Below are 27238 nucleotides of genomic sequence, written 5' to 3' on the forward strand. Positions count from 1 at the left end.
ACCCATAAGGAAGCTGAGTTTCTATTACACATATGGCTCTGTACTTCATTATCTCATTTAAGTAACATAACCTATATAGGCATTAGAATATTCTTAAAATTATTTCATTCCTTGTATAATCCCTTTTTAGTTTCTAGAGTCCTCATCTTAGCTCACTGGTTGATATTCTTATTAACTTCATACATAAAAACTTTATTATCCATTTCTGTACATACAAGTACATACAAGTACAGTAGTGCTGTAAAATAAGTTATAAGTTAAGGCTGAATGACTAGATGTACTTCATCATTTTATTTATTTATTTATATTTTATAGGAGGGGGAGGGCCATAAAGAGAGGGGGAGAGCGAATCTTAAGCAGGTTCCATGCCGTGTGGAGCCCGAAGCAGGGCTTAATCTCACAACCCTGAAATCATGACCTGAGCTGAAATCAGGAGTTGGACACTTAACCAACGGAGGTACCTAGGCATCCCGTATTCCACTTTTATAAGGAGTATCATTTACTAATTTAAATTTATCTCCTCAAATAGAAACATATACTTAAATGACTTCAATACATACACCCAGTCATACATGTACACACAGTCAAAAGCATTTAGTGACTTTTATCTAATTTACTGCTGACTTAGTTAATAGTTATTTATTGAACATCTACCATATGCCAGGTATGGTATCTATCAGGTTCTGGGAATTCAGTGGGGAATAAGGAGAGTCTTGGCCCTCCAGGATCTTACTATTTAAATGGTAAATAGTAATTTACCATTATCAATAATAAATTTTATTTATTTTTGATTTGTTGAGAGCACACATGATCAAAATTCTTATTAATTCTTTTGGGAAATCACTGAAATAAACAAAATAAATCATCAACAAACTTTATTTTGCCACAGTTTTGTCTATACTCTTCCCTTTTGATCCTTAACACTCATTCTTTAGTTACCCTATCATTTTGCAACCTGATCTCTTTGCTATAGCCCATGAAGTGCTCAATTCATATTAAAAAGTTAGCCTAACTTATTTTCTACTTGGCTTCATTCTGGTCTATAACTAATGGTAACATCACAGTCTCAAGCTATTTTCATCACTGAAATAAAATAAGCAAGTATTTATTAGATGCTTAATATGTACTTGAGTGTATATTAGATATTATAAACAGCTGCAAGATAATTCTTATCCCTAGTTGTGGTCCTACCTTTATAACTAAATTAAACTTGTTTGCTTCATCCTACTCTTTCTTCACTGTCTGAAATTTGAAATGTGACATGCATAAATATGATAAATGTTGGAAAATCACATTATGTTTTTGTCCTTATATTCTTAGCCCTTCAGCTTCTTATCATTGCTCTCTACCCAAACCCCTATACTCAGAAATCCTCCTCTCTAAGGAGTGTTCCACATAAACCCCAAGCACCTATTCTCTTCCCCATCCTGATCCTCTCCATCTTTCTACCAGTTATGCTCACTACCATTAGGTTATTGACTCATGTTTTCAATAAACCAGCAACTCTCATCTTACACATGATGCTCTCCACTGCAGTTATAAACCCTAAACTCCCGTAGGTATCTGCTAAATTCCAACACAGATCACCAGGTTCTAAAATCATTTCTGTTCATGAGGCAATAGTAAAAACAAAAAGACAAATTAAAACCCCATAAAAACAAGACCAGTCATTACCTGTTTATGCTTATGTCCGTTATATTTATTAAGCAATAACTTACTAGGAATAACAACAGTCAGAACACAAACTCAAACTGAGTAAATATAACTCTCCACAATTTTAGATTTCATCCTATGGCTTCCAACCAATTCCTCTTCCCACTTCCCGTCCTCCTCCTGTTTTTTTCTGTTTAAAGCTGATGGCCTTTTTTATCCCAATAGAAGTCATCAATACTGAGTCTCCCCGGATGGTTGCCTATACCGTATGTCTCCCTGGCCCCCTTCTTCTTCACTAATCAGCAAACTCAGTCATATTTTTCCTCTATCTGTAGCTTTCTTAAATAATTAACCCTCTGCCTTTGTCCTGTTTTCATTCTCATCTTAAATCAAATATTGCTATGCGGACTCATATCCCTTGACTAATAAACACATGTATAAGATACAGACAGGAAGTATGTGTTTGCAACTAAGCAACTTGTGCTAAAGTTTTTCATGGTAGAAATCTGAATTAAAGCTTCCATGATATGTGCAATTATGCCCCACCCCCACGAGGATTACTGCCCTGTTAGACTGGAGGTCTTAACTGATTCCATTTAATTAAGTTTCTATTCTCTGATGCTCTACCCTTCCTGCCCCCTACCCCCAGAGATGGCTAGTCTCCAGCAGTTTTATGGACAATGTTGCCCTCTGGTGGCTTACGATTTTCAAGTTGGCAGATTAGCCATACAAGATATAGATAGATCAATCGATCTATCTCCATGTATATTACTAGCAAATTTTTAAGGTTTAAGTATCTAAAATTCATTTTAATTTATTAGTAAGTAAAAGTTTAAAACTATGGCCATTATTTTAGGCAGATTTAAATAAGTTCACAGATTGAAATGTAAACAGGAAAGATACTAGAAAGTTCTTTTTCTATAAGAAGAAAACCAGAAGTACAGAGTCTTAAATGATTCAGTCACAGATACAAAGCGACATAAGTGCTACATTATTAACCAATAGATTAAAGCATCATAATTGGAGAGGATCCTACTGATGTTCTTTATCATGACTTTATCCTTAACCTTACTTTGGATATTTCTATTCTGAATATATGTTGTGAGGGGGCAGTAGAGAAAAAGAATGAGAAGAATTTTAAAGGTCATCAGTAAGTTTTACATATCAGAATTCAAATTTTAAAGAAAAAAATTTGCTTTTATTTCATAAATCTAATATTTTGATCAAACAAAAGTAAAACAAAAACTTAACAGAGACATAAAACCTCCCACAGCAGTAAGAACGCAATTTGGTTTACAATCATGTAATTAGAGTAATGATCCCTATAAAAAATTATACAGTTGCCATTTTGTATTTTTACCCAACAGATCACACTTAATGACTATTGTCAAAATGTTAAATTTAAGAGTGGTTGTTAACTTGTATGTCTGGTTGTCCTTTTACATTTGTTACCCTACCATGCCACCTTGTGACAGATAAAAATGGGCTTAAATTTTTGCCTGATGATGATTATGTCTAATTTTTGTCCATTAAAACAATGGTTTGGTTTTTATATATGAGCATAAATTCCTTATTAAAATTTTTGCTAAAATCTATTATTTATTGTGCTGATTTATTAAAAATGAGTTCAACAACAATGAAAATCCCTTAGTTATAAGAATTAGCAAGAAAGACGTATATATTTCCAGAGACAGAGTTTAACAAAATAAACTTTGCTTTAGCTTCATTATCAGAAACTATTACAAACATTGTAAATATCTTTTAAAAATAGCTATTGAACATAAATAAGTAATAATTATTTGTTGAACTTTGGCTGAATCAGACTTAAGCCACTTCTGATATTTGAACTTCCCCCAGGAGTCTCAGAAACTTTCGTTGTTCTCAAAAGAGCTACTTATAGAATGTTTGTTGCTATTGAATATGAATAAAAATATACATCGAAGCAATAAAAAAAGTTTATCAAACTACCCTAAGTTACTGTACTGGATTCTACTTCCCCAGGACTGAAAGGAAGACCCACTATTGTTAAGAGCTTGGAGTTACTATTTCCCTCGTAACTACGAGATAGTACTCAGTTAAGTGAGTTCTGATGAACTTAACAGGAGTTTACATCACAGGAGTATGGGGAGCACAAAGCAAGTTGAATAGAGCACATACTCACATTTTCTTTAAAAATGCTTAAAATTTCACTCTCTCAAACCTGACATATGCAATGAAAAATACTACATTATCTCAAAAAGATGAAAGGTGTCATTAATATAACACTAAAAAAGGAAAGTTGAACATTTGTGAATATAAAAATAAATCATCAGGAATTTATCAATAAAGTTCTGTGTCAAAAATATCAGCTATTTCTTGGAAACCAGTGGTATTTTGGTTATTTTTATTTTTGTTTTTTTTAAATATATATATATATAAATTTTTAAAATTCTATGGGTTAATGATTAAAATAATAAGTGGGAAAATTAATAAAGAAAAATTAATCTTCTGAATGCTTCTTTGAATAATTATATAAGCTAGAACTATAAGATAGATTCTCTGTTTTTCTCAGGACTAATGGTACTTTTATGAAAACATTTTACTGATGTTAAAATCATTGTAAATTAAGAAGCTGTTGAACAAGAAAAACTCAAAACAGCTTTTTAAAAGAGGTCATATTACTTATATTAAACCTATGAGTCCATGAGTAAATATAAAGTTACAAGTAAATGCTAAGTTATATACAATATGCAACTAGTTTTAAGTAGTTTTAATCATAGATATAAAGTCACAATGGCCGGCTATTTCTTGCCCTGAGACTATAAACTACTCCGCTATTAAGTAATGATACTAAAATGATTAGAGGTACCCAAAGAAGCAAATGATTTGGAGAATCAAATGGGATAGAAGAAAGGATGCTTCTGAACATTTCCCAAGTTCAGCATAATCCTGAAGATATACATTGTATTTCTTTCCCAAAGTGAAGCTGTGAAGCCCTCACAGCTAATATTCATGAAGCTAACAAATTTATAGAAATAATTTCTCAAACAAGCAATTTAAAAACACAGAAAGGAATAAGTACATAAGCACTCTTTAGAATCAACATTTGTCAAAGTGAACCAATTTAGAAATAAATTACACCATAATTCTCAGTGCACAATAGACAGAATTATCAATAACAAAATAAATAAGAAATCGGGGGAAGTGAAGATAGCATTTAAGTGTATAACAAATCATTTAATGTAATAACATAATTCTTGTTACGTTTCCTTAAGTTTTCAGAATTATTACCTCAGATATACTCATATCTGTGAATTTTACTTCTGTTCTTATTAAATATTATTAAATATGATTTGGGAAATAATATTTTAAAAGAATTTATCTTCACTATCAGACACAAAATTATTATTCAAAGAGCATTCATCACCCACCTAATTTTTTCCTTAATTTCTTTGATTTCATCTTCTGTGCTCTCTTCAACATTTGCTGAGCAGTAGCAATATCCTTAAAGCCCCTATTAAAAGATTAAATTTAATAAAGGCAAAAAAAAATCCAGACCATATTAATATATGCATATGCATATAAACATACATATCTGAACTATATAGATTCCCATTTAAGAATCTGCAACATGCATACAGTTTCTTAAAAACTAATAATTCATAAAGTCTTAAAAAATACCCTGAACACTTAAAAGTCTCTCAATTTCTTCATATTTTAGTGTAAAATAGACCACATACCATTCTTTTGAAATTTTTTCTTCTTTTTCAGTTTTTAGCAAACTCTTTCTGCTGGTCTTTGATTCAGGAGTCCAGGATAAAGTCCTATTTTGTGATCTGGCAATAGAAAAAAAACTATACTAACTGAATCAACACAAGTATATCAGCACTTTTTAAAACTACAAGCTGTTTATGTTGTCTCAAACTTGGAAATAAAATCCATTTAAGTTACAGAAAAACTTTATCTTGAAAAGTAATAAAAGTCTGCCATTAATTTAAAATGTTTACATTTCAATTACTTGAAGCATATTTCAATCCTTTTGTCGAAAGAAACGCAGCACTGGAATTTTTATTCTAATCCTTATCTCTACCTATATAGTAGTATTTAAAAGTTCACTTGTTTACAACCATTAATGACAATATTTCACTGACACTTAACTTTTGTTGTTGCTTTAAGGAAGCTACCTCACACTTTTTTTTTTTTAACTGAAAACCCCATAAAATGATTACACTTTTAACATTAAGTGCTCTTCCATCTTCTATACAAGCAAATTTGTACCTACTTTTCATCGTTTTACTACTTTTGTAGTAAGTGTAATACTCTCCTCATGGGTTGAGACTCTTAAAAGAGTAAATGTAGCTTACCTGCTATTAAACTGTGCGTGTTCTGATGAAAACAAATCTTCTTTCTCATTACATAGCCATGCTTGAGCTGGATGACTTTGTAAATTCAGTGAAGCATCATCATATTTTAAAGTTCCAGAGAACTTATCAGGAAAGTAATGTATATTAAGTATAAAATAAATTGAAAAATTCCAGCACTTATATATTACTTTACATGCATATTATTGAGCAGTCTCCCAAGGAAAACACATATAAAAATTGAAAATTATAATAAAATTAAATTTATGTAATACACATAAAAATGTACTTTATTGTAGTGGTGGGGGATATGATTTTTAGTATTGTTTGCATATACAGAATGATTAATTGCAAAGATCTTAAAAAATATCAGAAAACAAAAACTTCAAAGATTATCAAATAAATAACAGATATTGCAGTCCATTGACCTCTGACTGAGAATCTTCAGCTGTTGCCCTCTTAATGCATATTTTTGTATTTTTAAAGTGCTGTCAACTAGTGATTTTAGTCTACTGCCAAATATGCAGCTGAAGTATATCATTTTTTTTTGCTACTGTGAAATAAAGTGTTGAAAGAAATCCAAAATAAAGAAAAAAAATAGGAGCAAATGAAAGAAAAGCTATATGAAAAATTACATCTGGGGATGAGGAGGAAGTCAGAGGTTTCTAAAAGTAATTGTGTTTTTCAAGTCAATAAATTGCATTATTAATCACTGCAGCACAGCAGAACCTTAAAAATGAGAAAAGAAGGAGCACTAAGAGATTTCCATGACATATTACCTTTGGCCAGTGCAGCTGGTTTGGGAAAAGCAGTGTTTGTGAAGGAAAGCGGGTGGAATCTAAAGTTAGCCATTCTTTCTCTAAGGCAGCCTGCACAAATAATAAACAATGCACATAATTCAGTTTGCATCATGTTTACAAAGAGCCTTTTAAATTGTCTTTTATACGACAAATGTTAAGAGAATATGTCGGAGTTTTTATTTACAGGAAAATATGCTACTTGCTATTGTGAGATGTTATACACCTGTTTAACGCAAACATTGTAAAAAAATAAAAGACTTCTCAACCCTAAGTGGGATAAAGTGAGAATTTGAGTGCTCAAGTGTTCCAAAAAATAAGAGGTGCAGATTGTTCAGTGTATTTAACTATTTGATAACCATGATTCTGAGCCAACTCCGGATGTAACTGAGGGAAATAATCTTTAATCTCTTTATAATTCAAATATTAATATTTTCCACCAAACCTCACTATTGAGAATTTATGGTATTTTAACACATTAGAATCAATTTTTCCATAAACACTGTCTATATGATAGCTTTTGCTTAATTTCTTCAAAAATTTCACAAATTTTCTGAATAGGTGGAAAAATAAATTTTGTGGCAACATAAAAATCATGGATCCTAATATTAGAGTCTCTAATTCAAGTGTGTGAATGATAAAAAAAAATGTAAATTTAAATTTTGAAATGATACTTTTATAAGTCCCTTCACTTTTTAATCTTAAAATATCTTTGTTCCATTTATGTAATTTATTTTATCTTTTGACAGAGGACCTATACTAAGTATGCTATTGTTACATCACTTGGGATATAATTATCTAAATTTTATTGCCTGGATTAGCTAATATGGTTTAGAATACACTTCTGTGGTTCTATGAAGTTTTTTGAATCTTTACAAAAAAGATCAGAATGCCCGTGAACTTGGTTTTTTTTTAAGTTCTAAAAAATTCAGACATTTGTCACTTTTATTTTTAAAGATTTTTAAATTTTATTTATTTATTTATTTAGATTGTATTTATTTATGAGAGAGAGAGAGAAATTATGAGCATGAGCCAGAGAGGGGCAGAGAGAGAGGGGAAGGAGACTCCCACTGAGCAAGGAACCCTATGTGGGGCTTGATCCCAGAACCTTGGGATCATGACCTGAGCCAAAAGCAGATGCTTAGCAGACTGAGCCACCCAGGTGCCCTTTTAAAAAATATTTATTTATTTATTTATTTATTTATTTATTTATTTATTTTAGAGAGAGGGAGAGCAAGAGGGGAGGGGCAGGAGGAGAGGGACAGGGAATCTCAAGCTGACTCCGTGCTGAGCAGGAGCACTACCTGGGGCTCAATCTCATGACCCTGAGAGCATGACCTGAGCCAAAACCAAGAGTTGGTCACTTAACTGACTGCGCCTCCCAGGTGCCCCAATAGTCAAACATTTATGATTTAAAAACTAGAATGATTCTATTCTGAGGAGAACTAAACGTTATTTTCCATTTATACAATTTTCAGTGTTTCTTGACTACGCAGTTGTTCAACAGGTACAATGTCCAATTTTTTCCAGGCAGACATTATTAACATATATATCACAGTTATATATGTTTTAAGAATAAATATCTCGTTTAAAATGTGCTATTTGATGTAAACAGGATTCAAGGCTCAGATATTTTAGTTCTTTATTTTATGTGGCAAATAAAGAAAAATCCAATTCAATCCCAGGAAAGATTAAGGCCCATGGCATAGCAATGATCATCAAATTCGTATTCTTACTCTGATGAAAAACTGTTAAAGTGAAGAGACAATGTGAAAATGTGGAGACAATACAATGAAAGGCAATGTGGCAGAGGATTCTGGGAAGATGGTGGAGTAGGAAGAATGGGGACCCTGTCTCCCAACCTAGAAAATGATTGCACTTGCAGTATCCATCTGATGTAACTATTTTGGAACTCTGGAATCTATTGATGGCTTATAACTTCCAGGGGAAAACTTGGATGGTAAATTGTGGTTAATTTTAGTCAATTTCAGCTTTTAGCACAGCTGTCAGCTCTACTCCCTGGCCCTGAGTTAGGCAGCTATTCAGGAGTAGCCTGCACATAGCTTGTAGAGCCAGGGTGGACAATAAGGACCCTGTCCTCCAAATATGATGATCTGTGCACTGAGCATTGATTAGTTCCGATACAGAGGTGCAAAGACGTGGGTGTCCTTGTACTTCCCCCCTTGTTGCAAGCCCCTGCGCTACCAGCTAAGTGATTTCCAGGGGTTTTAATGGGCTGGTGTCCTTCCCTTACCCCTTCACTTTTCTCTTTCATCTTTTGGGAGTGAGATATCAAAGACAAGGATGCTCATTTTTTTTTTTTAAAGGCTAGAATGGGGTACCTGGGTGGCTCAGTCATTAAGCATCTGCCTTCAGCTCAGGTCATGATCCCAGGGTTCTGGAATCGAGCCCCACATCGGGCTCCCTGCTTCGTGAGAAGCCTGCTTCTCCCTCTGCCTCTCCCCCTGTTTGTGCTCTTGTTCCCACTGTGTCTCTCTCTGCCAAATAAATAAATAAAATCTCAAAAAAAATTTAAAAAAAAAGGCTAGAATATTCAAAAGCATCTGCATATATGTGGGAAATTAGATTGTTAGCATACATTATAGGGGAAGGCACAGGCTCAGAAAAGACCTGAGGAGACCTTAAGTTTATATAAAACTCGGGCTGATACTCAGCACAGAGACAGACTACAATAATATAGAAGCAAACATAATAAAAGCAAAAACAAAACTCCAGCAAACCCTGGGGAAGAGAATCTAATTTCTAGAGTCACCATAATTATTACATTCAATATCCAATTGTAAATTAAAAAAAGTCACAAACCATTCAAAGAAACAGAGAAGTTTATGGCACATTCAAAGGAAAAATAAATAAATCAACCAAAACTATCCTTAAATAAAGACCTCAGGGGCGCCTGGGTGGCTCAGTGGGTTGAAGCCTCTGCCTTTGGCTCAGGTCATGATCCCAGGGTCCTGGGATCGAGCCCCGCATCGGGCTCTCTGCTCAGCAGGGAGCCTGCTCCCCCCTCTCTCTCTGACTGCCTCTCTGCCTACTTGTGATCTCTCTCTGTGACAAATAAATAAATAAAATCTTTAAAAAAATAAAAAAATAAAGACCTCATGGCAGATTTACTAGACAAAGATTTTTAAATAATTGTTTTAAAGATATTTAAAGAACTAAAAGGAGAGAAAATGATGTATAAATAAAACAGAAATATCAGTTAAGAGATAGAAAATCTACAGAGAAATCAAGAAGAAATTTTGGAGTTCTTAAGTGCAGTAGCTGAAATGAAATACTCCCTAGTGGGATTCACTAGAGAGAGATGTCTCTGAGTAGGCAGATAAAAAATTAGTGAACTTGAAGATAGGACAATATAATTATCAGGTTTGAGGAATAGAAAAAAAAAAAGATTGAAGAAAAGTGAATAGAACCTAAGGGACCTGTGAGATACCATCAAGCAGACCAACATATATATCATGGAAGTCATAGAAGGAACAGAGAAAGAAAGAAGCAGAGTGCATATTTGAGGAAATAATGACCAAAATTTTCCCAAATTCAATGAAAGACCTGAATATAAACAACCAAGAAACTCAAAGAACTTGAAATATAATGAACTCAGAGACCCACACTGAGACACATAATCAAACTTTCAGAAGCCAAAGACAGAGAGAATCTTGAAAGAAGCCAATGAGAAGTAACTTATCGCATATAAGGAATCCTCAATAAGACAGCTAGCAGATTTCTTATCAGAACCTTGAAGCCCTGAAGGCAGTGAGCTGATGTATTCAAAATGCTAAAGTTAAAACAAAAAACAAAAAACAAATAACTGTCAACCCAAATTCCTGTATTGTCAAAACTGTCCTTCAAAATCAAGAGAGAAATTAAAATAGTCCTAGACAAACAAATGCTGAGAGAGTTCATTACCTTTAGGTCTCCCTGAAAGAAATGCTAAAGAGAGTGCTGCAGGTGGAAATGAAGAAACAAGCAGCAATTGGAAGTCAGGTGGAAAAAAAAAAAAAAAAAAACACAAAGATCCCAGTAAAGATGAATACATGGGAAATTATAAAAGCCAATATTATTGTAGCAACACTTTGTAACCCTACTTTTTGTTTCTACATGATTTAAAGAGACTAACAGAGGAAAAAAAAAAACAACTATAGGTTTAAAAACTAGTATTATTGTGACTTTGGTTTATAACTCCTCATTTAGTTTCCTACATAATTTAAGGCACTAATGCATTTAAAGGAATTATTGGTTTATGTATATAAAGAGGTATTTTGTGATGTCAACAACTGAAAAGGGTCGAGATGGAGCTGTACAGGAACAAGTTCTGGGGATGCTATTGAAGTTAAAAGGGCATAAATTCAGGGGCGCCTGGGTGGCTCAGTGGGTTAAAGCCTCTGCCTTCGGCTCAGGTCGTGATCCCAGGGTCCTGGGATCGAGCCCTGCATCAGGCTCTCTGCTCAGCGGGGAGCCTGCTTCCTCCTCCCTCTGCCTGCCTCTCTGCCTACTTGTGATTTCTCTCTGTCAAATAAATAAATAAAATCTTTAAAAAAAAAAAAAAGGGCATAAATTCAAACTGCAGCGTTACAACTTTAGAATGTTAAGAAAGATTGAGAAGTTACTGTTTAATAGCTATATAGTTTCAGTTTTACAGGATGAAGAGAGTTCTGGATATGGATTAAATGGTGGTGATAGTAAAACAACTTTATGAATGTATTTAATACTATTGAATGTACACAAAAATTAAGACAGTAAATTTTATGTGTATCTTACTAAAATTTAAAAAATTGGAAGAAAAATTTGAAAGGTAATGAGGACTAATTGTGGAAAGGACCAGTATTGCCAGGTAACGAGCCTTATTTATACACTGCTGTGTACACACACACACACACACACACTTTTCTTCTTTTAAACACTTGCCAACCATCTCCTGTTTTATATTCTCTGGGACTCAAGTTGTTTTCTTTCTACAGCAGGCTAAAGACTCACAAAGAGTGATTTCTCTGCCATAGCACATAGACGTTGATGAAGTCTCTTTCTTAAGCTATACAAAGTCTGGGGAAAAAACTTAGTCTTTAAATTGATATCTAAAAGTGCAGAAAACATTGAAAATAGTTTTTCTTGGTTTTTAATGCAAGGTCACAAACTTTTGTAAGATTCCAGAACAATTCTTTAACCACTATCTCAGAAATTTCTAGAAGCATAAAGAGAAGTATAAAATGCTAAAGATACTTTTAGTGATTATATAATCACTACCAAAAATGTTACCAAGACTACTGATTTATATGAGTTCAAGCGTATTAATATCTAGTATATTTGGCAGTACTTTGTTGGAAAAAAACCTTAAAATGTCAAGAGAAATTGGCCTAGATTATAAATATACTACTGTTTTAAAAATGTATATTAATATATCATGCTTACCACTGGACATTTATACAAATTTCAGTTATTGCTTAAGAAAACCTTCTGTTCAGATATTCTTTAACTTACAACTGAGGATCTGGAAAGCTTTCTGGTTATCAGAAGACTACTAGCAAATTTACTAACATATTAAAAATGAACCTGAATTTAGATAGATCTGTAACTTTGTGTTCACAATTGAATGTTTGATCAGATATACATGTATTTGGCTTTTGACCAGAGAAGAAATCATTATTCTACAATTCAACTTTGAGAGTCTAGAATATAAAGCTATCATGGAGAAGAGCTACAAATAACATTCATGTCTATTTGGGTATGTATATGCAAAATTTTCTAGGCCATCTACTGTAATCTTTTCATTTGATGCATGAAACTAGTATCAGACTTGCCCTAAGTCACAAGTCAGTGAAAACTGAACAAGTCCTAGAAATCCTAAAAACCATGACTTGATATTTTTCTTTCTCCCTTAACTATCTCCTCCCCTGTCCCAACACTTTCCTCTTCTTCTGCCCAAGTTGCCTCTTACTATCCCCAAAGTAATTCTTTCTCATACTTCCTGATAACTTTTGGAGCATCTTAGAATCCTTACAGTTTGAAAATTTGGCCCATTATTAATCTCAAATCTCACTTTCTAAACCTTCTCCTCTGGGGTGCCTGTATGAGTCAGTTGGTTAAGTATCTGACTTCAGCTCAGGTCATGATCTCAGAGTCCTGGGATTGAGCTCCATATGGGACTCTGTGCTCAGTGGAGAGTCTATAGATTCTCCTTCCCTTTCTGTCTGCCCCACTGCTGGCTTGTGCTCTCTCTCTCAAATAAATAAATAAATAAATATCTTTAAAAATAAATAAATAAACCCCCTCTTCCATCTTCAATGAAAAAGCATGGTGGCTCATATTCTTGGAGACTGTTGTTATACTCCATGCATACCTCTTTTCATCAAACAAAATATCACTTTAGTCTTTTTCTTTGCCTGTAATTTAGGTTGCATTTGTTTCCTTTCCCATAATGTACTGGTATATGTAACACTCTGTGAAGTTAATTTGAGATCAGGATCAAACATGAACTCCAGAACTAAAAGTTGCCCAGCTTGACACATTTGTCTCCTCAAAAATTATTCCTGAAAACTTACTGAATTTTACTTTGGTCTGAAAAAAAAATTCCAAATTTGTTGTGGTTTTCTATATTTATATTATATTAGCTTTTCTCATCTTCTCTAGGTTTAGGGACTCTTAAGAGGATTTGTAATGTTTAAATTTAAAGATAACTTTATTTTTTTTTCATATATTGTCTTCTACATAGTATACTCTAAGTAACAGAGAAAATAAACCTTGTTAAATTAAGTCAACAATTAAAAGTATCATCTAAAATTACCTTATAATTTAAAAGGTACAAAATAAAAGTGCAACTGTAGATCACTATGCCACATTAGACTTAACATATCTATTATTTAGATATTTATTTGTTATTGCATATACTTTATGGCAAGGTGACAAAAATCTCCCCTAAAGGAAATTGAGACCTAGGTTTATTAAAACTTCTGCTAAAATAATTCTTTTAAAAAGGTTATTCACCTTGAACTGTGAACTCAAAGCCCACAAAAATGTCTTATTCATCACTGCTTCCAAGGTTTATTATGAGTAATATATAATAGTTGCTTAATGCCAGGAGACAATACTCCATGGATCTCAATTTCTGCATGTCTTGTGACAACTCTCTTTCCAGACTATCTTTTCAAGGATCTTTATATAGCTAATACCCTGGGAAGACAGAGATAGTGTTTTCCCCCATGTTGGAGGGCACTATGCTACCCAGGACTCATGTAGTATGAGTCACATTGATTCAATTGATAGCGTTTGGACATTGTTCACAGTGGAGGAAGAAGCTAAAGTTATTTTGTGAGTAGGACCTTTTAGGCTAGTTCAATGTACTGTTGTTGTTGCTTCTATATCTGAATTGTAAAGTAGAAACTGATGTATCACATGTTTCACTTTTCTACCCCAGAAGTGCCAGAGAGGCTTATCCCAAAGAGGAAGAGTTGCAGGTAGAGAAGTGTTGGTGTGATAAACTCCTGTAATTTGATACCAGTTGGATGATCAATGGGTCAGGATTTAGTCTGAATACCTCTACCCTGTGATGTTTTAAAATGTGAACACAAAATCATGTAATAAATTTTCCTTCAGGTGTTTTCCAAGTCCATGTAGAATATGTGTAAGAGAGATACCTAGAATCAAAGGACAATAAGAACACCTGGAGTGTTATAAAGCTAAGAAGAAACTTTATCAGTCACTTGCTGCTGTGGATAGAGGGATTAAAATTGAGGGATAAACAAGATGAGGATAATCTGGTGCACGTGCCACTTTTAGATGAGAAACCACATTAGCTCAGCCTATAAGAGGAACCAGAAATAACAGCAGCACTAATAAAGCTTGAAAATAAGCCTCAAAAGAATGTCTGCTCATATGCTATCTGCCAACAAGATTAATTAAAATTCAATACTCTTTAGAGAAAGAAAACATCTTGCAGGGTCTTTACACTTTTTTCCATATATTTTTGATACTTAATCAAAGGTTAAATGCTGAAAAAGAGAACTGACTGACTCAAAATGCAAGAAACATACAGTCAATAGAAATAAACCTACAAGTGATCCAGGTGTTGTAATTAACTGAGAAAGCTTTGAAAATATCATACTTGGTATGTTCAAGAAAATATAGGAAGTGATAGAAAACTTCAAGATAACTAGAATTTATAATAAATAATCAAGTAAAAATTCTAGAACTAAAAAATAGAATAACTAAAATTAAGATTAAATATAGGCTAAAAATAATTAGGTAACACAAGAGAGATGGTTAGTAAACTACAAGATATGTCAGTAGGAAACAACCATATTAAAAGACAGAAGAAAAAAAAAGAACAATTCAAAAGAAAGTCTAAGAGACACATGTGAAATGGTGAGAAATTCTAACATACACAATTTTGAAACCACTTTACATCAAAGAAGAGAAATAATGAAAAAGATTAAATTTTTGAAATAACTGGCTAAGAAATTTCTAAAACTGATGAAAGACATAAACCACAGATTCAAGAAGCCATGTGGTCTCCTTAATACAAGCAGACAAAATACAAATAAAATTACACCTTTGCAGAAAAACACAGAAAATGAACCTTAAAAGTAGGCAGGGGAATGGGGGTGGGATGATATCTTTAGAGAAGAAAAAGTAAAACTTTTTACTGACTTTTCATCAGAGTCCATGAAAGTCAGAAGCTAATGAAAAAGCATCTTTAAACACCAAAATCTTACCTAGAATTCTATACCTAGAGAAGATATCCTCCAAAATTTAAAGTAGGAGAAATGTTCAAGCAATAAAAAAGACTCAACCTGAAGTTAAATAATTACTAAAGAAAATCCTCAGGGAAAAGAAAATGAATCCAGATGGAAGCATGTTAATGTAGGGAGAAAAAAGTACATGGAAAAACAACCACAAACTAACAAGCTAATGAAGGGGGGGAAAAGGAAAAACAAACAAAAAACTTAATTCATGCACAGAGGGCAATACAAAACTAAAAGGGAATATAGAACACATGAACAAACAAAAAGCAAATACAAAGATGGCATTTATAAACCTAATTATACTTTTATTAAAATAGTCTGAATATATTAATGAAAAATGTCAGAGTAGAATATAAAAATAAGCAAACCCAATTATACACTCTTATAAGAGTCACACTTTAAATATAAAACAGAGAAATGTTGAACGGGAATGTTTAGAAAAACATATACTACTATAAAATTACTAGCTAAAAGAAGGCTATAGGTATGAAAATATTGGAGGAAGTAGCATTTAGTTAAAGAGGAAAACTATATGAAAGAAGGGAATTTTATTATGATGAAAGGGTCAATGGCACAATGTCTTAACTATATGTCTTAACTATACAAAATATGCATGACCTAATAATGTAGCTTCAAAATACAAAGCAAAATTTGACAGAACTAAAAGCTCATTTAGAAAAATCCACAATCATAGTAAGAGATTCTAGCATTTTTCTGTCAATAACTGATAGAATTCCTCCCCCCAAATCACTAAGGATCAAGAAGATTTTTAAAAACAATAAACCTGAAGTAACTGAGATTTTAATAACAAAGTACATATGTTCCTTTCAAGTGCACATGGAATATTTCTCCAAATAGATTATATGCTGAGATACACTTTTTTTTTTTTCAATCTCACATCAAACTCTTCCAGAAAACAGAAACAGGGGAAATACTTCCCAATCAAATGTATAAGGCTAACATAACCTTGACACCAAAATCTAGATTAGGAATTTTATAAAAAAGAAAATTTACACATCCAACTTCTTTAATATAAATGCTAATCCTAAACAAGTATTAGTAAATCAAGTTCAGAGATATGTAAAAAAGATAATACATTATAGCTAAGTTGGTTTATTTGAATATGAGATTTAATGTTTGGAAAATCAATGTTATATTCATAAAAAGTATTTGATAAAATCCAACTCATTTATAAAATCATCATCATCATATTAATATCTTGGAATGGTAAAAATGTGTTAAGGAAGGTAACTTCCTGAATCAAATATAGAGTTACTATAAGAAACCTATATTAAACATCTATTTAGTGAAAGCTTATTTACTGAAAGCTTTCTCTCACAGACAAGAAGCTAGAAAATGATGGCTACTATCATCACTATTCACCACTTTACTGGAAATAGTAAGGCAAGAAAAACAAAAGGCATAAGATTTGGAAAAAAAGAAATAAAATTATAATTATTTTCAGATGACATGATTATATATACAAAATACAAAAGACCCGAGAGATAACCTACTAAAATTAATAAGTGATTTCAGCAAAGTGGCTGAATATAAGGTCAACATACAGATAGAAATACAATATCAGAAAACATAAAATATCTAGAAATAAATCTAACCAAAAATGTACAAGACCACTATGAAGAAAACTACACAGCATTGTGGACAGAAATTTTAAATGGCTTACATAAGTGATAAGGCAGTCTATGTTCATGGATTTAAAAAAGTAATAGTCTAAAAAGATCAGTTCTTCCAAGTTGATTTATAGATTCACTTGACCCAAGGGAACATGACCCCTTCTTCACACTATACACATAAAAATCAATTCTAGATGCATCCAGACTTAAATGCTGAAAGTTAAAAAGGTTTCTAGAATATCTTAATGATCTAAGAGTAAGAAAAGATTTCTCACATGTCACAATTAAAATTTTTGTTTGTAATTTGAAATTAGAAACATTCTGTTCATTAAAATGATCCATAAAGACACTGAAAAGGTAAGCTCCAGAGGTTAGACAGGATATTTGCAAGGAAAAACAGGGTAGTATTCAGAATATATAAAAAGTTCTACAAATCAACAAGAAAAAAAGATGTACAACCCAATGGAAAAATATGCCAACCCTTGAGCATATCACAAAAGTGGCTAAATGGTCAATAAATATGTTAAAAGGTATTCAACATATTAATTATGACAGCCTTATGCAAATTAAAATAATAAGATAACACCACAAACTTACTGAAATGTAAGAAAAAGACATGAAAGTACGTTGGTGTAGATAGAGCTTCCTCTGAAACTCTCATATTCTGGGGATAGGACTATAAACTGATACATTCACTTTGAAATAACATTAGGCATTATCAACTAAAAATAGGTAAATGTTAAGGCTCAGAAATTCTCTTCCTAAAAGAAGTATGAATATGCACACCAAAAGACATGCATAAAAATGTTCATAACATTTGGTCATAAAAGGCAATACTAGAATAACTCAACAACAAATGTCTTCCAAGTAGTATATACTTTTAAAAAGTGGTATATTTAAGGGTCACCTGGGTGGCTCAGTGGGTTAAAGCCTCTGCCTTCGGCTCAGGCCATGATCCCAGGGTCCTGGGATCAAGTCCCACAACAGGCTCTCTGCTCAGTGGCAAGCCTGCTTCCCGCCCCCCACCCCCCCGCCTGCCTCTCTGCCTACTTTTGATCTCTGTCTGTCAATCAAATAAATAAAATCTTTTTAAAAAGTGGTATTTTCAAATAACACATAAAAAGTGGTATTGACAAAAGAGTGGTATATTTACACTCAACAACATAGAAAAATCTCACAGAATATTATTTCATGAAAGAAGAGTACATGCTATATGATTCCACTTATAGGAAGTTCAAAAATAGGGAAAACTACTCTATGATGATGGAGGTATGAATACTAGAGAGGCATGAGGAAGTCTGGGGGTGTTCATATGTTCTATATCTTCATCTGAGTGGTGTTTATGTGGGTGTAACTGTCTAGAGAAGAGGAAGCACAGGGAGTAAAACCAGAATGTGAAAGGCAAGTGCTTTATACAATAAAATCGTGCTCAATTTGGTTGGAACATATAGAAGCCACAGGAAAGAAGTGGCATAGATGTCTGGATAGCGTGCTACCTTACTATGGAATACTTAAGTAGCAATTTAGAGAGGATGCTCTCATTTCCTAGGCAAAAAAGAACTACAAAATGCTGTTAAGCAGGGCATGAATAAGCTCAGAGTTATATTTAGGGAAGGATAACTGATAAAACATGGCGTAAATCTGGTCAAATAACATACAGAAACTCTTGTAAATATTCTATGACCACATTCTGTACACATTTGTAGAGTACAAAAAGAAGATACTAAGAAATTAGAAGCATACTTTTCAAAGGTTATTTTTTAAAAATCTGTAACATAGTGTTAAGAGGATAAAAATCTTAGAAGCTGATTTAGCTCCAAAGTAGTATGCTAAAAAAAAATTTAAAACCAATATTTATATTTTGTAGTTGGTACTTACTTCGTCAAATGTAAAATCCTCTAAGTTTATTTCTTCATATTCTTCTTCAGATTCTTCATTCTTAATAGCCTCTAAAGCTGTTGTCAGTTTCTTTCTCAAAAGAAAGCCCTTCCAAACTGCCTAAACAAAAATTTAAAGCATGTTATACAAGGTTATAGATCAAACTACAAACCAGATTCTCTGTGTTATCCCATTAGGAAGATAAAACATCTAAGACCTTAGTTTAATGGCTCAATAATCTGTTTTTTGAACTTTATGTGACACTTAAAACTGTAAGATAAATTAAACAACTGCATGTGTCTAAAGTTCTGAATCTCAGGAGACTTTCCTTGTGGTAAGCAGAAAAGAATCTCTAAAACTCCCTCAAATGCACATGTAGGTCAACCAATCAATTATCTGACAATTCCACCAGGACCCATTCTAAACTAAGAAGAAAGAGATACAAATGAAAAACAATTTTTCTAATTTTCAAATAATTAGGTATAAAATAAACTAACACACATTTAGGAAAATTTCAACATATACAAATGGCCATATTAGAAAGGTACTATCCTGGCCCATAACTATTAACTAATTTCATTTTAAAATAAACTAAGCACATAATAATAGAATTAAATCCATTTAGGTTTCTCAATAATATTGGAGTAGAGAAGCTTTTCTAACTATATCTCCAAGAACACGGGAACTTTTAAAGAGGAATTGTACTAGGGAGTGAGCTCCAGGATACATTAACTGTAAAAAAACAAGATAGAATTAAGTGTGTTTTGCATGCTACCATTTATCTATAAATGACTGTATATAAATACATAATAAACAAATAAATTATATGAACATATATTTAAATATATATGTATATGTGTTTGCTAATATTTAAAAAGTAAAAGTGTAACTTGTAAAATTAATTTTAAAAATTATTAAATATAGAGGTAGAAAATAGAAGACTCAGCTACAGAAGCCAGACTTCTCTGAATATACCTTTCTTAGATTTGACTTTGGAAATGTGCACATACTTAAGATAATCATAAAATAAACATGAAATTAAAAGAAATTCCTGAAGAAGTAGAAAAAATACGTTTCATGCTATACGCACACAGAATTTTTCTAAAGTGACTTTAAAATAGATTTATTTGACTATCTTCCTAGTGAAATATACTCAAAAGAAAAATTTCATTACAAAAGACACCTTCAGGGATGCCTGGGTGGCTCAGTTGGTTAAGCAGCTGCCTTCCGCTCGGGTCATGATCCCAGCATCCTGGGATCGAGTCCTGCATCGGGCTCCTTGCTTGGCAGGGAGCCTGCTTCTCTCTCTGCCTCTGCCTGTGCTCGCTCACTCTCTCTCCCTCTCTCTCTCTGACAAATAAATAAATAAAATAAAAAAAAAGACACCTTCAATATGTTTTCATATTCATGAAATATAATATTGGTATTGTTATTAAAGAAAATATATATATTGAGAAGTAGAATATGTAAGACAATAGCCAGATCATATATAACAATAGAAGTCACTCACAATTGCTATAGAGATTAGATCAAACTAAACCACAACCTTGGCAACAATGAGCCAAGAATGGTCAAGCCTTGGTTAATCAATGACTGTCAGCCTCCCTATTTTTGTCCCTACTAATTTAGGACCGACCAGAGATACAGATACACTTCCCAACCAATCACAGAATATGCCCCACTTCTGGCTGCCCGCTTTCTACCTTCCCCATACCAAAAAACCTCTAATTAGACCATATCTGGAGACCTCTCTCCCCTCTATTTCCACTCTAAAGATCTCCTGCTCCCCTCCCTGCCTTTGAGCTTAAGCCAAAGGCAAGTGATGGCGGCTGACTCCCTTGCCACAGCACTCTCTGAATAAATAACCTAGTTTGTTTTATCTCCTCATTTGTACAGTCCTTGTTTACTTCCACTATGTATGTGCGTGTAAACACAAGCACGGACACACAGAGACACACATATACACACAGAAGGTGAAGTGAAACGGAGGGGCAAAAAAAGAACAATTATGTTAATGTCATTCATTGGAACCAGAACTTTCCACAGAAGAAAAGAAATGTAAATATAAATCAAATAAATAAAAGTCTTATCATCCTAAATTTAACTTTAAAATATCATCATGAACCCATGGTACCTTTTTTTTTCTTAAAAATATGTATTTGTAAGCTCATTTCTACAATGAAAAAATTTTAAAAACAATGACTTTACCAGTCATTTACCATACCAACAACATTCTTAAAATCCTAATGCATTCCTAAAACCCAGACTGGTCTCTAAATATTCCCCCTAAAGGAATCAAAGATCTTCAGAGCAATGACTGGGCTCAGGCTTGAGGCAAAAATATATACAAAATGAACCTGAAACATCATGGCACATTAAAAAGCAAGAGAAATTTTAAAAACGAATGAATTGTGTCACAAAAGCTTAACTTGAAGCTAACTTGGCCAAACGGGACAATTTGAACATCAGTAAGAATGAAACTGCAATGGAATTTAATACATCATATATTTTAAAAATTTATGTGTACATAATGATAGAACATATTATGGTGACCTCTGGAGGATGCTAGGAAACCTCATTAATCTAAAAATTGGTCAAATGGCATTAAGCATTTAACCTACCTTTCCAGTATGAGCTATACCTCAAGGTAACTAAATAGTCAGTTAAACTAAGTTGCTCTTTACTGACGTATTTTAGTTAATAAATGAAGAAATTATATGTAGAGTATCAATATTTTACAAACTGTTAATACAAGAATTGATCTAGGCAATGATTATCAATGGTCACTAGTATTCCGAAAAGAGAGGCGACTAGACATTATGTTACCTCCTCACTGTAATACATACCACCACTTACGAGGTATTCTTGACAAAAAGCCAAAACCAAATCATATGAAATTTTAGAATCTACTGTCAGCTTACAGAAAACAAGGGAACAAGAAATATGTAAGTGACACCATGGGAAAGCATCTGGCAAAATTCAGAAAGTAGAAAACTATAGAACAGAAGATCTGGTTTCCTTAATAAATAAATTGCAAGGAAAAAAAGAGAGAGGTTACTATATATTTAAAGGACTTAACATTTAAACTGAAGGCAAGGTAATGACTTTATTTATATTTTGATCAAGAAATATCTGTAAACAAATATTTATAAAAGAGAAATTTGAATATTGATATTTGGTGATAATGAAAAATAATTTTCAATTTCTAGGTTGATAATATAATTATACTTAAAACAATAGGTCTTACAGAAATTCATACTGAAATATTTATAAAGGAAGTGATATCTGGGATTTATTTCAAATAATCTGGTGATGAGTGGGGACAGGTGGGTTGGTTATGAAGAGTTGGTTATAGAAGATAACAAGGTGATGTGCAGACCTCGGGAAAAGAGGGTCTAAAGGGAACTCTTTAATTAGGCCTTCAACAAGGATTGGCTCCCTGTGGTTCACAACGGATCCAGCACCACTCCTCAGGCATAGGACTTCTACAAAGTTCTAGAATGCAATACATAGTGCGTGTCATTCTAGTGTGACCCATATAGATACTTCCCTCCTAAATCTGCAATAGGGTCAAGAATTCAAGTTCTAGTCATCTCTGTTCAGTTTATGAGAAGTAATGGTAATATATTATATGTTCAGATTCTTCTTCTAGTTTGTTTCTGTCGAGGTTTCAACTTTTCACCAGTAATCCATCTACAATTAATTCATCTTTCTCCTACATTCAAATTAATTCCCTGGCCAGGCAATTCTACCTATATTAGACATATCTGACATCTTTTTTTTTCCTCCAACTATCAACTCCCACATCCAGAACATACCATATATCTGTTCCCTGTTAAAATCCTTCACATATCTCCAGCCATGTTCGTCCTGTATTTTCCAGTTGTTATGGTAGTCCAGTTTCACTGTAACTTCTTCTTATTCCAGTAATATAAAACTCTAGGTTCTTTTATTTCCACTATCCTTTATACCTAGAATTCCATTCTTACATATTTACAATGAACCGTATCTATGTTTCAAGGTGTATTCTATGACCTTTATATTAGTTGGGGCAAGCTAAGTATGATAACAAAAATACCCAAAAATGTATAACAACTCAAAAAACAATAGCTTATTTCTTAATTACCTAATAAAAATGGAGAGTCTGAAAAGGCAATGGGGCAGCATTTTAAGATAACGTGATTCTGGTATCCAGACTTTCCTGACAGACAGCTTCCAATGATGCCTCAGAAGCTGTCTTCATTTCAACTAGCCAGAAAGAATAAAGAATATGAAGGAATGTCTGTGGTACATTTAATGAGCCAGATATGGAAGTGGTGCATGTATCTTTCATTTATCTTATATTGACTGGAACTCAGAAAAAGGGCCATGTTAAAGTGCAAGGGAAGGTGGGACATCTAGCTTGGCTGTATACTTCAAAGAAGAGAAGAATATGAGGTTTGGTGAGCAGAGAGCATTTTCTGTGACATCCACCATAAAATTTCCATTTTGCTCCTTCTAAAGCCCAGGTTCTTTCTATCGTATCATGCTCTGCTCTCCAGGATAATCAGGCAGTCTAGAATTCATATTTTAATATGAATGGTTTAAGAAACTAGATGATTATACTCAGGAAACACGAAAATGAAATTGCGATGGCTTCAATAATTTTAAGTACTATATTATACAACATAGAGACTCGTTCTAAGTCTGAGACAAAGGCTGGATTATGCTTACTTTTGTTACAGATACACAGAAGATCAACAAAAGAACATTTTGCAGAGATATTAGTCACTGAACTAGACTGTTTCACAAAGTAGTGAACTTTTCTTTACTGAACAGAATGAAGCAAAAGTTGAACATCCAGGTACCATCAAGGCTGAAAAAAGTGTAACAACTGATAAGAGTAGGGAGTTTGGTCTGCATGATATATTCATTCCTCATGTAGCAGAATAATATTTTGAAATAGTAACTGAGGTTCTTTCTTTTCTTCAGAGTTTCCTTGAATCCATTGCCCTACCCTGACTCCCACTACCATTCAGGCGTCAGTAAAACCTTTGCCTATGCTTTGCCTTTAGGAGTACTGTTCAGACAAATTAAGTCAACTGAAATACTCAGTCTGATTCTAATACTCATTAGAACCACAGCAAAGATAATTTTGAAAACTATGGTTTTAATAGTGAAAGCCAGCAACTTAATTTTAGGGTTCTTCTTCTACTTGCATATGCCAATGCCTTGGAGGCATCCATGACTTCTCTCTCTCATATAGCACATCCCCATCAACTGATATCATCACTTCTATCTTCAAAGAAAGTATGCCTCAAAATAAACCAAAATATACCTTGGAATGTGATTTTCTTACCACTTCTACTTCAACACTCTGATCCTAGCTACCATTATCCCTTGTCTGAATTACTGTAATAGTTCCTAACTGATTTTTCTGCTTCTACTCCTGCCTTCCTACAATATAATCACAACATAAAGTAAACTTGATCATGTGAGTCCATTGCTCAGATTCCTGTCATATCTTCCCATGTCATTCAGAGTAAAAGCCAAAATCTCTACCATGACTTATGATTTGTAAGTGTCACCCTTCTCCCCTCCATCACTGTCCAGTCATACTGGCTTCTTTCTGCTCTTTAAACACTGTAGTTTGCTCCTAAATCAGATATTCCACAGTCTGGAATGTTTTTCTCCCAAGCATCCAATGACTTAATCTCTCACTGCAATGTCAGCTTTTCTGGTCTTCCCTCTCCTTCATATCTGAAATGAAAAGCTTTCCCTTGACACTACTATCCTGCTTTTCCTACTTTATTTTTCCTTTTAAGACTTATCACTATCTAACATACTTATTTACTTAACTGCTCATTCCAACAGAATACAAGCTAGTAAGATTTTTGTATTAAGAAATATTTATTCAAAAAAAGAAATATTTATTCATTGAATGAATAAAGGGAAATGCTAAATTTTTGGTTACTATCTTTCAATTCAAGCACAGTACCATGAATTCCCACAGACCTTATTTTATGTATTTATTTAGTTTATATTATATTTATATATTTATTTGGTTCTGCATCTCCCATCAGTATGAAAACTCCATGATGGCAGAGAACTTGTATGGTTTGTTTAGAGTCATGGTTCCTGAGCCCAGAACAGTCCTTGACAAATACTAGGTTCTAAAAAATATTTGACAAATAAATATATAAAAGGATGAATGTGATGTTGGAACTTCATTTCAAAAGCTGATCTTGGTGACTCTTTGGTTAATTCAAGTCTATTCACTTCTTGATTTCTGAATTTTTTATTTGAACGTGTATTTGAAGGCCTTTAACAATTACTTTAGTAGATTTTTAAACATTCTTCTAAAAAGAGCTGTAGATTAGGCCAAATTAGAGTTGCTATGGCTAATCAAAATGCTAGCAGATGCGGCAAATGACATATCTGGGCAGAAGCTTTAAATATGATTGTGTGGTTCAGTTTGGCCCTTGATCACGAGAACAGTATTTCTAAATTACGGACTACTCCTTCAGCCTAGATACTAAGCAGAGGCACAGCCAACATGCAGCCTTACATATCACCTGAGTAAGAAATAAATCCAGTAGTTGTAAATCACTAAGATTTGGCGGTTGTCTGTTATACAGAATAACCCAGTGAAAGACGAGAAACACATCTCTCAGGACTATTTCACCAAAAGATTAAAACTAACCTGAATAAGAATAGCAGCCTTCTCTCTCTGTTCTTGGATAGTCACAGTGTTTTCTCTTTTTTCTTTCTTTAAAATAGTTTTATTCTTGATGCAGTAATTTGGCTCGGACATCAGGGGTCCTATTGCAGCGGGTTGTAGCTTTGCAGAGAAATGAATAGGTCTGCGCACGATGTAACCACGCCAGTATGCCTGGATTACCATAGCTGCCATACTATTAAGAAGAGGAAAAAAACATGTTTAGTATCCATGAAAACACAGTTGTAGGTGAGAGGTCCTCATAAACTATTTTTGCAAACATGAAATATGTAAGGTATTGGTTAAAAATAAGAACTTTTGGCTTAACTATAGGCATATACGTAAAAATGGAATGGAAAACCTTCAAATCTGAAGGAGAGAAATGGGCCAGTAACTTAGTGAAAAGAAGCATTCTTATCTAAAGATGAAAGGATGACAAGAATCTGAATAAACAGGCCTTGCTAAATTTACCCCAGTTTACTATGCTTAGCTCATACTCTTTGCCCTAATCATATTTTCCACGACCTTCTACTTTTCATCAAACTTAATATAAAAGTGCTCAGGTTCAACTATTTCTACAGGTCTTTATTTCTTTATGAAGATTCCCATGTAATGTAAAACTTATATTAAATACATTTCTTTTTTTCTGTTTTATTTTTTATTATTACATTCAATTAGCCAGCATATAGGACATTTCTATGTTTTTCTCATATTAATCTACCTTTTGTTACAAGGATTCCAGCTGAGAACTTAGAAGGGTAGAAGTAAAAGCTATTTTTCCTCCCCTACAGAGCAAAAGTAATCTATTAAATAAATTAATGAAATATAAATTAAGAAGTGTTAGAGCTACTTTCAATATAATTTTTAAAAATGTTTTTGCCTTAGGGAATACATACAAGTTTCAGCATATCCAACTTTTTAACATAACTTTCAGAAAAGAAATCACCATTCATACTGACAACTTCTAAAAGAATAAAGACTAGGAAATACAAGATTAGCTACCATGATACCCTGCATTCTGCCCTATTCAGCACCTGTTACCATAGGAGAAGCTGAGTTTAACCATTTTTAATTTTTTTGACATTGAGGCCAAAAGTAAAAAAAGAAAAAGGTTTTGGCAAGCCAAAGTAAAACGTAATCTTTGCTGGTTCGATAAAAAAATTAAAGCCATTAGTTTTATATATTTTTTTAGAAGATTTATCTAATCTTAGAGAGAGAGAGAGAAGGAGGGCATGTGAGCAGGTAGAGGGGCAGAGGAAGAGCAATAAAGGGAGAATCTTCCAGTAGACTCCCCACTGAGCAGGGAGCCAGTCCTATGCAGGGCTGGATCCCAGGATCTCGAGATCGAGATCAAGATCATGACCTGAGCCAAAGTCAAGAGTCAGATGTTCAACCAACTGAGCTATCCAGGTGCCTACCATTAGCTTTTTAAAAGTATTTCATAGTTAGCAAACCGTGAAACTGACAACTATACAGAACAAACTGA

The 27238-nt window shown here is 33.3% G+C and overlaps 1 protein-coding gene across 1 annotated transcript in view; it reads right to left on the reverse strand.

The window, feature by feature from the left end:
- The window catches only part of LRRIQ1 (leucine rich repeats and IQ motif containing 1), a gene marked incomplete at both ends in the record, with an annotated part of 189908 nt that overhangs the window by 86282 nt on the left and 76388 nt on the right, over window positions 1–27238 (reverse strand). The window contains 6 exons of the mRNA XM_080812199.1: window positions 5064–5146; window positions 5373–5468; window positions 5997–6118; window positions 6773–6862; window positions 19056–19175; window positions 25738–25948. Of these exons, the coding sequence (XP_080668325.1) occupies window positions 5064–5146; window positions 5373–5468; window positions 5997–6118; window positions 6773–6862; window positions 19056–19175; window positions 25738–25948 (722 nt within the window). The remainder of the gene's footprint in view (window positions 1–5063; window positions 5147–5372; window positions 5469–5996; window positions 6119–6772; window positions 6863–19055; window positions 19176–25737; window positions 25949–27238) is intronic.

The sequence above is a fragment of the Martes martes genome, assembly GCF_963455335.1.
Source record: "Martes martes genome assembly, chromosome: 8".
In the NCBI taxonomy this organism is placed as follows: Eukaryota; Metazoa; Chordata; class Mammalia; order Carnivora; family Mustelidae; genus Martes; species Martes martes.